Source organism: Rutilus rutilus (assembly GCF_951802725.1).
Source record: "Rutilus rutilus genome assembly, chromosome: 15".
In the NCBI taxonomy this organism is placed as follows: Eukaryota; Metazoa; Chordata; class Actinopteri; order Cypriniformes; family Leuciscidae; genus Rutilus; species Rutilus rutilus.
Genome location: NC_140220.1, coordinates 23,440,226 through 23,452,721, shown reverse-complemented (window position 1 = coordinate 23,452,721; position 12,496 = coordinate 23,440,226). Strand labels below are relative to the sequence as shown.

The following is a 12,496-nucleotide window of genomic DNA, read 5'->3' as shown; positions in this document are numbered from 1 at the left end:
CACAGTAGTTAGCATACTGCCATCGTCTTCTGGTCGCTAAATAAAGAATAAATAAACACCTATTTTTGGTTTCGTTTTAGAATTCTATATTTCAGTAGCACTTTTGTGTCCTACTCTGATCTTTACAAGGTCAGGTCACAACGTCTTGTACGGTACCAATACCAAAAACGATGTATTATACAGGTGTTACACTTAACAATAAGACTCCATCTGTTAATATTAGTTTACTTCATTAGTTAACATGAACTAACAATGAAAAATACTTTTACAGCATTTATTACTCTTGCATTATTAAAATCAAAAGTTGTATCCGTTAATATTATTTTAATGGACCTTGCGAACTTGAACTAACAATGAACAGTCGTTACCCAACGTTAACAAAGAGTAATAATAATTGTAACAAATGTAAGGATTACACATGCAAACCAATGGGATCTCATTGTAAAAGTGTTACTCAATTTATATTATGAAATGCTGAAATTAACCAGAAAAATGGAGATCTTTTGCCAGTCAAAACATACTTTAAAATTGTTATTAATCTCTTTTTCATAATACAATTTTATTTAAGTGCTGCAAACATTTTCTTCCACATTGTGATCAAACTGAATTACAAAATATCATCAAACTTTAATTAAAAATGTTAAATACAGCTGTGTGGTTGAACAAATTTATGAAAACTAAACACTTTATAGTACAAAAATCTACAAGAATGCAAAGTTAAATACAATGTAAGTGAATGACACTTTTGTCCTCTGCAGTAGCAGGATTCTTTATGGTAACTTCTTCCATTCATACAGTTAGGTTTATAGTTATTTACACAGTTTCTGTCCTTCTTCATTTCAGCTTTTTACATGGTTGACAGGTCCTGTAGTGTACAATTCATCTTGGCTGTCAGAATCCGTAACACACGTCTCATCCGTAGCATGGCTGCTGTTGACAGGCTCAGAGGAGATGAATGACAGTAACTGAGGCTGTGTTACTGCTTCATGAAGATGAGAGGAGGAACAGCCAGTCTCAGGGAGAAAATGTGTAAGAAACAAGGTTTCTATCTGTACCAGGAATGTCTCCGTGTCAACCTCTGAGACCTGCTCCAAAGTCTTCTGGATTGATCTCAGCATCTGTGGACGGACAAAAATATTATAATTATTATTTAGCAAAACTCATTCAACTGACATGTCAAATAAATTAATTTAAATATTTATTGAAATATGCGCTGTGAACCATTAATATTAGTATTACATGTTTGCAGAAATCTTGTTTGCTTGCTACTAAGTACCTCAAACAAAACTCTGAATATCTTTGAAAGTGATCTAGTGTACTCAGAAGTGCTTCTGACAGCAGCGAGGGAACTTGTAAATATGACCTTGTTGCCAGTAGTCAAGATATCAGATTAGCAAGTTTGTCCAAAAATCTCATGTGCAATTTTCATGTGTAATATGCACTCATAGATATGAGATATATTACCTTTTCCAGGCAAGTCAGAGAAGAATCTCTGCGGAAAAGCCTGTCCATTGGAACACTCCTGAAAGAAGAATGTGTATATGAATATATATTTATTAAACAAAAACAATTTTAAAAACATAGCACATTCAAATACTCTGAATATATATATAAAAAAAAATTGAAGCTAGTTTATAAAATGTGAATAATATGCAGCATTTTGTATTTTATTTTATAACTTCATATTTTCATGTATTCTTGCTTCCCTCTTCCAGCCAAAGACAAGGTTTCCCTCATAAAACACGCAGCTCACCCATGACACAGCCTGTACTTGAACACAACCCATTCTGCTCTTCTCATCACTTCAGACCAATCAGGAAGCTCAGATGAGTACTGGATGTTAAACCGGTATGGAAACCCTAAAATACAAACAACACAATTACTCACACAAGAAATGCTGACTCGCACACCACAGACCGATTCAAATTCAGCTGGAGCTGTTGCTGGGCTTATTTTATTATTTACACCATGGTTCATTTATTCTTTAACGGCAGCCATGACTCTAGTGCTAACCACAAAGACCATGAAACATTTACAGAACACAGATAACCTACAGTAGTGTATTAAGTGTTAAAGCTGCTGTGAGTGACATACTCAGAGATCCAGAGGGTCCGCTCTCCTCCTCTACCAGCAGACAGGTGGTCTGAGACAGGGGCGAGGGGTTACTGGGGTTATACGGGCTGACAATCACCCCGATAAATGGAGCGCCTCCTCTAGAGAAATAACTCTGAAATAAAAACAGACAGAGAGAATGTGACATGTTCACAAAGACACCATATCCTAGTCATGCTACAATGCAATACAAAGATCTGTTACCTGGTATTTGGCCTGAGTGTCAATGTCTCTGAGCGAGGGGTTGGGGTCAAAGGCTGGATGAGAGTGGTACCAACCCACCACACTGTGACCTTTGACCCCGAGCAGCTCAGAGGCCTGAGTCTGAGAGACGGGGTCCATCTCACACTGCAGACCTGTGCTCAGGCTGTTACATGGTTCTGCTGCACAGATCTACACAAACATCATGTATTTATTACAGTGTACTTAAACGTAAGATGAATCACTTGTTGTATTCCTCATTTGTAAGTAAATAAAAGCTCTGGATAAAAGCATCTGCTAAATGAATAAATGTAAATGTAACTGGTTGATTATGAGTCCACGAATTCACTGACCTTTAACACCTTCTCTTCTTCTTCATATGTTCCTCCTAGGAGGCCAATCACCTCTCCCATAGACACATGAGCATGCTGGGTAAGGATTTGATTATTAGTACAACATAATACAACACTGAGGAATGAATAAGGAATGAAATCTGGAAACCAACTCACTATGTCCATGACAACAAGAGCCTCGGCACAAACGATCACTCTGTATGGTTCCTGAGTCAGCAAGACACAGACAAAATATGTTCCTTCATTTCTATACAACAAAATGAACTACCGTACAGTCTTATTTTACTATCACTGAGATCCTATCATGGTTTTTATTCATATTTTGAATTAGTTTTTATTTTCCATTTTCATTTTAAATTTAATTCAAGATTGAGAAGTTAATACATTTTAATCATTTAAAAATAAATACTGTTTTATTCATTTTTATTTCAGCTTTAATTTGAGTTATTTTAGTACATCAAGTTAAAGTCCCTGTAAAGGCAATTCTACAAAAAAATTCTAAACACATTATAAGTGCTAGAAATGTATTGCTAAAACATGTTACAAAGACTGAGAACTGTGAAGTACTAAATTGTGGAGTTAGACCGTTTAACAGTTTTTCACCCTTGCTGTGAGCCGGATTTTTTGGGCGGGGCTAAAACGGGGGCTCCATGACGCACTGCGACCCCCTGAGCTTGATTGGGCCCCTACTTGATGACGCACGTCACTAAGCCTATCGCTCAATCGCGAGTTACTATCAGACAGCCTACAGTTTGCTAGCTACTATGCCTTCGTCATGTAAATGCGTATTCCCTGGATGCAATCACTTAGAAAACAGATCGGTGTCCTTATTTAAATTTCCGAAAAATTATCATATCAAGAGGAGGTGGATTTATCTTGTGAAGAGCTAACATTACCTTGACGGAGAGCTGATGATCACCACCACACCCGCCTCTGTAGAGATCAGGATAGTTTACTTTCGTTGGAGACAACTGGAATTCACTGATAATCCGCTGTTACTGGTGAATGGGGCCGAACCGACTATCTCCCGCTGTCCGCTTCGGCCTTCATCCTCCCGTCGCGCCGACATGCACGAGCTGTGCGCGAGTCATATTTCCCGCGAGTGGGCGTGGTTTCAGCGCAGCCAGCGGACACGCCCCCAGCGTTTGAGAGCTGAGACTACTGCTCATTTTTTCGAGATTTTGATAGCTTATTTTATTTACTTGGCGGCTTTTTTAATCATTGAAATTGGGCTGGGTGGCTAATAACACATTTTTCGGTGGTATGACAAACTCAGAACACATACTTAATTTTGACTTTACAGGGACTTTAAACTAAAAGAAATTGAAAATGTTTCCTTGGCAAATAACTGAAATAAAAGAAGTTAAAAATAATAATAATGTTGTGTTTTATTTCAGCTAACATATATTTCAAGTAACAAAAATGCTTTTTTTATGAGTTTCAGTTTACTATAATAACCCTGGTTTCTATGCATGAAAAGACTGAACAGAGATATGATCAAATGTAATGATTACCTGTTTTTCCTCTCCAAAAGCTTTGCAGGGAATGAGCTGGAATGGATCAAAAGAGCTGCAGAGGACAAAGACATGAAATAAATCCAGATTTAATGTTTACTCTCTATCTGATTATTATAGTTGATAACAAAAGCCCATAAACAAGATCACTAAACAAACTATTAGCTATTCAGGTTTGTAAAGGAGCGTGTGTTTACCCTCTTTGTTTGTGTAGTTTAGACGGTTTTGGTCCTTTCTTCTTCATCTCCTCTCTTCTGATGGCCAGCTCCTCTGCGCTCAGATGCTGGATGACAAAAAAACACACATAATCAGGGCTCAATAATGAGGATGGACAAACATTTATTTATTTTTTTTCCAAAAAAACATCATAAAAATAAATAAATAATAGAAATAAAAAGTTTCTAAAATGTATTAAATGTAATTGTTGTTTTTTTTGTTTTTTTTATATATATAAAAAGTATACTTCAAATCTAAGAAGAACTGCAGATTTTGATTTCTTTTACCTCATACGTCTGACCCTCCAGATCTTTAGCATCACACCAATTCCCCCACACGTCCCGAATGCGACGCTTCCTTGTGCGCTGCAAAAATTTTTTTTTTTTAAATAACACAAAATATATTAGAGCAGAGGTTCTTAACTCCAACCCATCAGAACAAGCTAATCAATGTCTTCAGGATTTCTATAAAGTTAAAGGTAGGCGAGTTTGATCAGGGCTGGAGCTAAACTCTGCAATAAAGTGGATATCGAGTGCCAGACTTCAGAACTCCTTTATTAGAAGGATAATGCACAGATAATGATGAGAACAGTAACACTGAGCTGTAATTCTCTCTCACCATAGACTGCAGTCTCTGGGCAAGATGATACGCCTCCAGACTGTCTTTGCTTTCCTTTAGCCGAGAGCGATCGACCAGCCGTGGGCGGTTATATATCGCCTGATCTACAGAGAAAGAAAGAGTTTAGGGAGGGAAAACGTACTCAAGAAAGCAGGACATAGAAAAAAAGAAAAGAGCAAACTGACTGAGCAATAAGCATTACCGCAGTTGAAGTTAATAGCTCCGATGAGCTCCAGATAGGTGTGTATCCGACCGATGCAGTTGACATCCCCACAATTCTTCAAGCCTGGACGCACTGATGTCTTGTTCAAGTACTTGGGTTTACTTCTCTCCCTGCACAGACATCAGAGAAGTTCATTTTTCAGACTGGAGTAATTATGCTGAAAATTCAGCTTTGCATCCCAGGAATAAATAACACTTTAGAAATAATGAAATTTACTACATATACTAAATAGGACCTATTATGCAATATATTTTTATTATTTTTTTTTGGAGTCTACTAGAATAGGTTTTGATGCTTGAATGTTGAAAAAACACATTATTTTTCACATATTTGACATTGTTGCAGCACCTCTCTTCCCAGTCTGTCAGTAACGCTCTGTTTAGTTCCTGTCTCTATGAAGCCCCTCCTTCTGAAAAGCTCAATGTGCTCTGATTGGTCAGCTGGACCTGTGTGCTGTGATAGGTCAACCGCTTTTGAGCATGTTCCGGAAATGTCACGCCCCTTCCCATAACTGTGAGTTTCAACACACTACTAATGCAACTCAACCAGGCCTCACCCCTTTATTTAGCTTATGCCTTGGGCGGGAATTATTTAAATGAGGAATATTGTTTGTTTCCAGAAGAAAACTCAAGACTACAATGGAGGCATTTCAGGGAATTCAGAAAAAGTGCTTTACTGATATCTAGAATGACTCCCTTTGGAGTGACTTTGTGCTTTGTAACTTTGCAAACCTTTTTCATGCTCAAACAGCTGCATTACACACTAAAGAAAGTTGAACATTTTTAAATGTCCTCTTTAAAATAACTTTTAAATTGTAATAGTATTTCATAATAGTCCTGTTTCAAACAAACAAATGCAGCCTTGGTAAGCATAAGAAACTTCTTTAAAGCACTTTAAAAAAATCTTACCACCAACCCCAATTTTATTTTTTTTTATAAAAAACAACCCATTACAAGGTTTCCTGAATTATGTGACATTTTTACCGTTTCATTGTCCAAAACTCAAATATTATATTCAGTAAGTTTAGCAGACAGATGATGCACACAAGAAAACGTTCCTCAGAAGCATAAAGAATAAAGTCTCACCACTGGTCCAGGATGAAATTGCGGATTTTTAGATATCTCTCTGGGGTTTTTGATGGACGCCCCTCAAAGAATTCTGGGATGGCTTGCCTCTCCTCTTCTGTGATTGTGTTTAAGTCCAATATGACCTCCTGTTCAGGAGCTCTGAGCTCCTCCTCCTCTTCCTCCTCCTCCTGGTCTTCCTCCACCTCCTCCTCAGGACCTGATTCAATCTTATCTGGAGTAAAAAAATACATAACCCATAATTGTGCTAATGCTGATGGATTGCTATGGTTACAGAGGTTAAATGAAAGCTAGTGATGCCAAGGTACCTGCTCTTTCAGTGCTCTCCTCCCCAGACAGGCTGTGTTTGCCTGGGCTGCCTGATTTAGAGATGAGGGCCCCACTTTCCTCCTCCGGATCTGGATCAATCGCAATATGAGGGATGTCTGCATTTCCATTTGTATCTAGATCAATGTCTCCATCTGCGGCGTTGGATCCTGATTCAGAGAGAGGGTTTAAAAGTACGTCTGATGGGGGTGTCATTGGACTGAGTTCTCCTTGGTGGTCACAATCTGAGGAGCCTGAGGGCTCGGGCTTCTTTTCAGACTGAAACCCATCATCACTGAAGTCATCGGTGATGTCAACGTCCTCATCATCAGAAAGTCGCTCGATGCGTACAGCATTGGTCAGGGCTGAGACGTGAGGCTGGATCGACGGGACCAACTCAGTGTCTGAAGTCACATTAGAGGAGGGCACTTCGGCAGGTGTGTCTGTTTTAGGCTGGAGGTGAAACACAAAGGATAAAATGACTATTAGTACAACTGATAAAAGAAAATCTTTAGCCTCATTTTATTTAATCAAATTGTTCAAAAAAAATTATTAAGAATGTACGTGAAGTATGAACATGTTTTACATTTGATGAGGCTTGTTGAAAAACAAATGGTTTGCTATATACTACCTTTCAAATGTTTGGTCAGTAAGAAATTAATGCTTTTTTCAGCAGGGATGCATTCATTTGATCAAAACTGACAGTAAAGACATTATATCGCATTGGTTGTCTTTATATATAGGACTAATCCTATATATATGAATTCATTTAATAGCCCTAAACCCATCTGAACCAAAGACATCTGGCTAAAGTCATAATGTGGAATTAGGCTAAAGTCATACCTTATTTTTGAAGTACTGCCTAGCATAGCTCTTCACCTGTAGAACCGTTCTAGTGCCGATCAGTTTGGCGATCTTGGTCCATCTCTGGCCAAATTGAGCCTAGAAACAATAAAAACGATACCATTTATTTCCTTTTATAAGAGAGCATTGTTTCTTCTGTCTTTTCTGTATTTTATTACAGCATATATGTTCAGAAAACAAGAAAACATACCAGTCCTTTCTCAAAGAGATCTTTCTCCTCTTCAGCCCAACGAGTTTGTGCTCCAGAACTTTTCACCAATGACCTACAAAGACATTCTGAATGAATGAATATATATATAGCATGAGACTTCTTGAAAAACATTAAAAGAAGTCCCTTATGCTCATCAAGCCTGCATTTATTTGTTCAAAAATACAGAAAAAAACTGTAATATTGTAAAATATTATTACTACTTAAAATAAAGGTTTTCTATTTTAATATACTTTAAAATATAATTTATTTCTGTGATGCAAAGCTGAATTTTCAGCATCATTACTCCAGTCTTAAGTGTCACATGATCCTTCAGAAATCATTCTAATATGCTGATTTATTATCAATGTTGGAAACAGTTGTGCTGCTTAATATGTTTTTTATAACCTGTGATACTTTTTTCAGGATTTTTCAATGATTAAAAAGTAAAAAAAAAAAAAAAAAAAAAAATAACAACAGCATTTATTTAAAATAGAAATAATTTGAAAACAGAAATAATTATAATACTCTAATATGGAGTATCTGATTAATAAAAAGTTTAAAAGAGCAGCATTTATTTGAAATATAAATATTTATAACAATTTAAAGGTCTTTAAATTGTCACATTTTACCAATTTAATGCATCCTTGAAGAATAAAAGTCTTACTGACCCCAAACTTTTGAATGGTAGTGTGGGTGTTTACATATTCATGAAACAGATGAAAGAGGGGAGCTCACTTTTTTACTTTAGTCTTCTCATTGGTCCATGCTACCTTTGGTGCTTTCTTACTGGCGAAATAATACCTTTCTTTATTAAGAAAACAACCACATGCTTTTAATAAATGATGACAACCAAACATGAAGAAAATTAGAATGAATCGTTGTGATGTTCAGAAGAGTGAAGGATACTGTTCCTCCAGGAGCATGCTCTCAATGGCCTCTCTGTTCTCATCGCTGATGGAGCTGTCCAGCGTCCACGGCTGAACACACACAAAAAACACCACATCAAATCCATTTTCAGATTCTCTTCACATAGGTCTTGTTTACACTTGGCATTAAGATGCGTTTTGGTTGATCGGATCACAAGTAGACTAGGGAGACACATTCCTGTTTACACCTGGTGTTTTTAATCCGTCTCTTTTGTCCACTTTGCATGGGTAAATGTATAGGCTTTTTTTTTTTTTAAATCTTTCGATCTAATGAACGATACAAGCTTGTGCAATTTACATGTGAACGCGCACGGAGACGACGGAAAAACATACAGAGAGCATCAGCTTTTGTTTCTGCTCTGATAGCCGAAAGATCACGGCGAATGCTGTGAGTGTGTGTTAGAAATCAGGAATGGTGAGAGAACATTGTTTTGTGCTTGGTACGTTTTTCATCTTCAAACCAAACTTGGGTCTTCAGCCAACAAAGTTTAAATCCCATCTGGCTAGTGCGCTTCCCATAACGTTTACTTATAAGGGAGGTAGGCAGAGAGTAGGCGGTCTCTTGTGGCTGTTCGAACACATTCGACCACGAGAGACTACGAAAGCAATCCGATCAAATGTGTTTTGTGATCAAACGCCAAACGTCTACCTCTGGAAGTGGCCGAAAGTGGACAAGCTCAAAACGTTTTAGACCCCGTTTACACCTGTATTTAGCGTCGTCCACTTGTAATCGGATTGACGAAAACACTCACCAGGTGTAAACATGGCCATAAAGAGTGAAAAATAAGTTTTCAATTTGGGGTGTTACTTTACCAGTACACTGCTGTTTGTCTTCCATGCAGACTGCAAGTATTGATCCTGGAGAACCTCAGCACTGCTCAGGTCACTGTAAAGAGAGCATGCAAATAATATAAGATGTTAATGCTGTCATAAACAGTAATTATTTTAAAGAACAAACAAGAACTCAGCTCTTTAATGATCCCTTCAAAGTCTTTTCACAAGGGGGAAAATAAATATCTGGAGGATCATTTGAAGATGATTCACTCTGACCCAAGACGGCACAAATAAATCTCAGTTCCACCAGACACCCCACCAATCAATTCTCCAGAACATCAAATGGATATTATTCACCCTCCAGCTTGGAAAGAGGTGAAAAGCTTAGTCTATAATCGCAAGATCAACATCAGCCCCAGGGCCAAATGGAGTCCCATACAAGGTGTACAAGAATGCACCGGATGTCCTGAGGTTTCTCTGGAGGCTCATGAGGATAGTGGAAGGAGAAGATTATACCCAAAGTGTGGCGTAGGGAAGGAGGGGTTCCAATCCCGAAGGATAAGGACTCAGAGATCAGTCAGTTTCAACCAATATCCCTGCTAAATGTAGAGGGTAGTCTTTTTCACAATCATCGCCAAGAAATTGTCTGAATACCTGCAAAGAAACAGCTACATTGATACAGCGGTACAGAAGGCAGTATCAGGGTTTTCTTAGGTGCTTAGAACATTCCAGTATGATATGGCACCAGATCCCTTAAAAAAAAAAAACACAACAAAAATATGCAACAAAAAAAAAGGACCCCATGTTGTCTTCCTGGATCTTGCCAATGCCTTTGGGTCAATCCCCCATAATCTCTTGTGGGCTGCTTTCAACTTCTTTTATATTCCGGACACCATTACAACTTTGGTGAAATTCTATATCCAATATCGGTCTGATATAGTTCTCTGGTCTGTCTCTGTGAAGAAGGTCTCACCATACCTTGGGAAGGTTCATTGGAAGAGGCTTATGAGCGTAAACACCTAAGATATGCTGAGCTAGCTGCTGAAATACAACTTCGCGGATGGAACACTGAAATCCTCTGTTGGAAGAAGGATGCAGAGGATTCGTGGCATCATCTACTACGAACTTGCTAAGAGACCTGGGAGTCTGAGGCCAGAGCTTGCGCAGAGTTTCCATTAAAACTGCAACGAGGCAGCTGAGAGAAGCAGTCAGTGGGGGGGAGATGGAGCTTATGGAGGTGTTCCTGGGACGCCAGGTATCATCATTGAGCCCCTGAAGATGCCGTGGGCTCATCAACGAAACATCAGAGAAAGAGGTTGCCCACCTGATGACCCCTGTCTCTCATAACTCCAATCTGGTCTGGTCCTGTGTTTTAAAACACTTAAAATAGCCTGGAGTACGGCATTACAGAGGGTTTAAACGCAAAAATGTGTGACATTTGAGGTTAAACTTCTCATTATGTTTACATGTGTAATTCCTGTAGTGGATTTTTAGTCCGTTTCTGGCATGCGCAAATTCATGACAGAAGTTTAAAAAAAATTATATAACTTTTCTCAGAGATCATTTTATCACGGTCGTTTTATGTTGTGTTGATATTACTGAAACTGAAGCTTAACGTTTATTCAATTCAAAGTATTGCCCCACAGACTTTCATTATAAGTGTATTACTGTACATGTGATATGTGTTTGCTTTTACAAACTGAGGGAAGAGTTTAAATTATTTTGTTTAATAATCTCTAGCTTTTTTTATTTAAACTTGTAAAACATTGTATTGATTCACTCCTGTAAGATGTGTCAAACACACTGATGTGCCATTCCAGTTAACTTACCGCTGAATAGATCGTGCAAGTAACGTTACATACTAAACCAATAGTATGTGCTATCTTGGTAGCAGGCAATTAAAGCTCAACGCCTAAATTAAACTCGTTTCCTTGCTCATGTTAAAATAGAGTAACTGTGTTCACATAAGATGAGCTCACATTCACCCTGTCTGTCGCTTTTCAATTCTGCTCATCCATGAACACAAATATATCAAAGCACGGACTCCATAACATTGCCCAGACGGCGGGGTAAGACAGAATAAACTCCTACCCGACTCTTTCATCACATTCATCTCCCTCGATGTCAACAACATCCAGCTCGTCTGCCATTTTTGTTGCGGATGTGAGTGTGTGAGAGAGGAGACAGCGCCAGAGGATGTTTGTCACAGCGCCACTCACTGGTAGGAGGAAGCTACTGCTGCGTATTTTACTGTTTCGAAATCGCCCCTTAATGGCTCTTATACCATAGTGAATATATTCATTCACTATTTCCTACATCCAGGGGCGTGAATTTCATCTAAATATTGGGGGGGACAAAAAACATAACATTCCTCAAGAGCAATTTTTGAAAGGGACACCAATAATACAGGCAAAATTGTACTTTCTATGGATATGTGTACACAGAGGAAAGCCTACTATTATTAGTGTAGCATGGAGACCGTGCAATTATCCTTCTTCTCAAAGTTTCTCTCTGGTTCATTGAAAAAGCTGACTAAATTGATCAAAATATTCTTAATTGGTGTGCGAAATTGACAAAAAAAATGATCTCTATATTTTCATGGATTTTATCGATAATGATAATTAGACAATATTTTGCTGAGTGTGTTATTGTGCTGGTAACTTGTCATGTTTAGGACTGCCGTGGACAGCCGACTCCTAAAGTTTTTGATATTCTTCTGTGTGGCGGTCAGTTCACAGCAGTGACAGAAATCATTTTTCCAATAAGTTTCAATAGATTTTTACCTTCATTGGCATTTTTACCTTTATACATTTATTTACCAATCAAATTAAATAAGTATCAACAAAATCTTTGCAATGGAGAGGAAACACAGAAGCTGCATTTGAAATGGCATTTAGATGCCTTTACACAGACATAAATAATGTTTTGTTTAAACCATAAAACGTTGAATATTGATATTTTAAATTATTTAAAACATGAAAAGATACTTTAAATGTGAAATTAAAACCGCCAGTAGGTGTTCAGTAGTAACATTCATTGTTAATGAGTGAGTCATTGACAATAGGTTACTGTCGTAACCATAGACTGTAAAAAATAACCCCGGTTCTCTGAAAC

At 37.9% G+C, this 12,496-nt stretch overlaps 1 protein-coding gene across 1 annotated transcript; it reads right to left on the bottom strand.

Moving 5' to 3' along the window:
* Positions 1-239: 239 nt before the first annotated feature.
* mysm1 (Myb-like, SWIRM and MPN domains 1) lies at positions 240-11,599 on the bottom strand. Its single transcript, XM_084432490.1, has 20 exons — positions 11,474-11,599; positions 9,422-9,494; positions 8,589-8,659; positions 8,418-8,483; positions 7,683-7,755; positions 7,472-7,570; positions 6,631-7,081; positions 6,323-6,536; positions 5,217-5,347; positions 5,015-5,118; positions 4,684-4,761; positions 4,378-4,463; positions 4,181-4,235; positions 2,823-2,873; positions 2,667-2,741; positions 2,317-2,505; positions 2,095-2,227; positions 1,754-1,859; positions 1,465-1,522; positions 240-1,118 (listed from the first exon to the last, which is right to left on the bottom strand). Exons 1-20 carry the CDS (start codon positions 11,530-11,532, stop codon positions 840-842), a joined length of 2,451 nt encoding a protein of 816 aa, XP_084288616.1. The 5' UTR covers positions 11,533-11,599; the 3' UTR covers positions 240-839.
* Positions 11,600-12,496: the final 897 nt, after the last annotated feature.